The sequence below is a fragment of the Apis dorsata genome, unplaced genomic scaffold, assembly GCF_000469605.1.
Source record: "Apis dorsata unplaced genomic scaffold, Apis dorsata 1.3 scaffold_68, whole genome shotgun sequence".
Taxonomy (NCBI): domain Eukaryota; kingdom Metazoa; phylum Arthropoda; class Insecta; order Hymenoptera; family Apidae; genus Apis; species Apis dorsata.
In genome coordinates this window covers 413,061-414,982 of record NW_006263366.1, presented here as the reverse complement: position 1 = coordinate 414,982, position 1,922 = coordinate 413,061, and the positions used below count along the sequence as shown (strand labels likewise).

The window sequence follows — 1,922 nt, the reverse complement described above, 5'->3', positions numbered from 1 at the left end:
CCATCCTGTCCTCCATCATCCTGTCCTCCACCCTGTCCACCACCCTGTCCACCACCCACTATCGTATGCAGACCAGCCTGCCCCCCTCGTTGCCCCCCTCAACCAACTAAAACAACAGTGAGTTTCAAATATATATATATAGTATTCGTTTCGAAAAGTATAATACGAGTGGATTATTTATTTAATTTCATTGAAAAACTTAGCAAACCTGTTACACCTCTTTGCCGAGGGGAACGCAAATTATTAACCCTTTCGTTAACGTAGCACAGGATTAATAACTTGGTAACTTATCTCGAAATTAGGTTTACCTACGGCCTTGTACGCCTTGTCCACCCTGTTGCGCCATTCCTTGCCCGCCAAAGGTCGTCGTTGCGTGTGCACCACCCCCACCCCCCTGTCCACCACCGCCTCCAAGCGTAACCTTCGTTTGTACCAAGAAGATAGTCCCCTGTATGCCGTGTCCACCGCCAACACCACCCCCCTGTTCTCCTTGTCGTACGATTTGCAGTTAGTTTCCCCATAAATATTTTCCAAGAGCAAAATATGCGTGTGTGCGTGTGTGTGTTTTTGTATACGTAATTAACGCTCGACGATGCGATTTTCTTTGGACACAGTGTCGCATTCCTGTTAACACCAAGGAGCAAGGAGTTCAAATGATTTCTTTCAAAGGATTCGGGGACCAGACTCGTGAAATCTAACGAGAATCATCGACAGAAGCGTGATATTGAATTTTTATATAGAAAAAAAAAAAGGTGAATTATATAAGGAATTATATAACGATAAGTTGTAATACAGTAAAGTTATCGGATATATCAAGTTTTAAATTATTTTTACAGGGAAACATATCTGAAATTTATCGAAGAAAAATCTCTCACGATAAGATAATGAAGATAAACGGATCGAAGAAATCTTGATCGACGAGGAACGGGATGCCGTCTCTTCATTATAAACGTCCATCCGGCTACTGGATACTGAAAGTTGCGACGAAAGAAGCACGATGATTCCAATTTCGTTCATTGAATTTTTTAATCAAATCGCTTTCCAATCAGTGAAACCTGATTTTATCCTGAAATCGTCATAGAGAAGAGAATTAAAAAAATCGCACCGAAATAATCCGCAGAGAATTAATCGATTTAACGCATCCAGCTTATTATCGAGAAAACATTTTTTTCTTTAAAACGACGCGAAATCAAAATGGAGAAATCATAGACGAGGAATTTTATTGGAGAAAGTCATCGCTATTTTTTCAATTTCAGATAATTTTAATCGAATGCCCCCCCCCCCCCCCCTATTTCCACGCGAGTTCCACGTTTACGTTGCATCGGCATGTATTTTCCTCCCTAGATAAGTGCAACGTGATGCAACGTGAAAGAACTACGTGGAAAAGAATGTCGATGCTTATCGATAAATATTATCGATCTATTCGTATCCCATCATATCATCATTCTTAAATGGACGAACGTGAGTACGATGTACTTCAGTATTTGATCACGTTGATCGCAATAGAAAACAGGTACCATTCATTTTTTACTGTGATTTTTTTTTTTTATGAATCAAGTCACGTTGTCAAGGTTTTGGTACGGTTGCGACAACGGAATGACTGATTTTGTCGTATCACGTTCGAGGTGAAAATTTTGAAGTTATCTCAGAGTTTATCAACCTCAAATAAAACGGAAAAAAATATACTATATCACGTATTCTGTGTGCTTCTTTTTGTACATGATACGTAATAAAAATAGCAAAAGTATACCTGTGTCGATTTATTACCATCTCGTCCGATTATTATATTATCTCTCGTTATCCATATTCCTTCTTTCCCATTTCTTCCATTTCGATGAATTTTCGACTAATGAATTTGAACTCGGCCAATTATTTCGAAACGGGAAGAATGAGTCTTCCCTTTCTCAAAAAAGAAATTGGTC

The 1,922-nt window shown here is 39.0% G+C and overlaps 1 protein-coding gene across 1 annotated transcript in view; it reads left to right on the top strand.

Moving 5' to 3' along the window:
- LOC102670605 (small proline-rich protein 2B-like) overlaps positions 1-753 on the top strand; it is a 1,656-nt gene extending 903 nt beyond the window's left edge. Inside the window, exons 3-5 of the mRNA XM_031515375.1 lie at positions 1-117; positions 303-507; positions 615-753. The exon at positions 1-117 is cut by the window's left edge and continues 1 nt beyond it. Of these exons, the coding sequence (XP_031371235.1) occupies positions 1-117; positions 303-507; positions 615-631 (339 nt within the window). The 3' untranslated portion in view covers positions 632-753. The remainder of the gene's footprint in view (positions 118-302; positions 508-614) is intronic.
- The last annotated feature ends 1,169 nt before the right edge of the window (positions 754-1,922 follow it).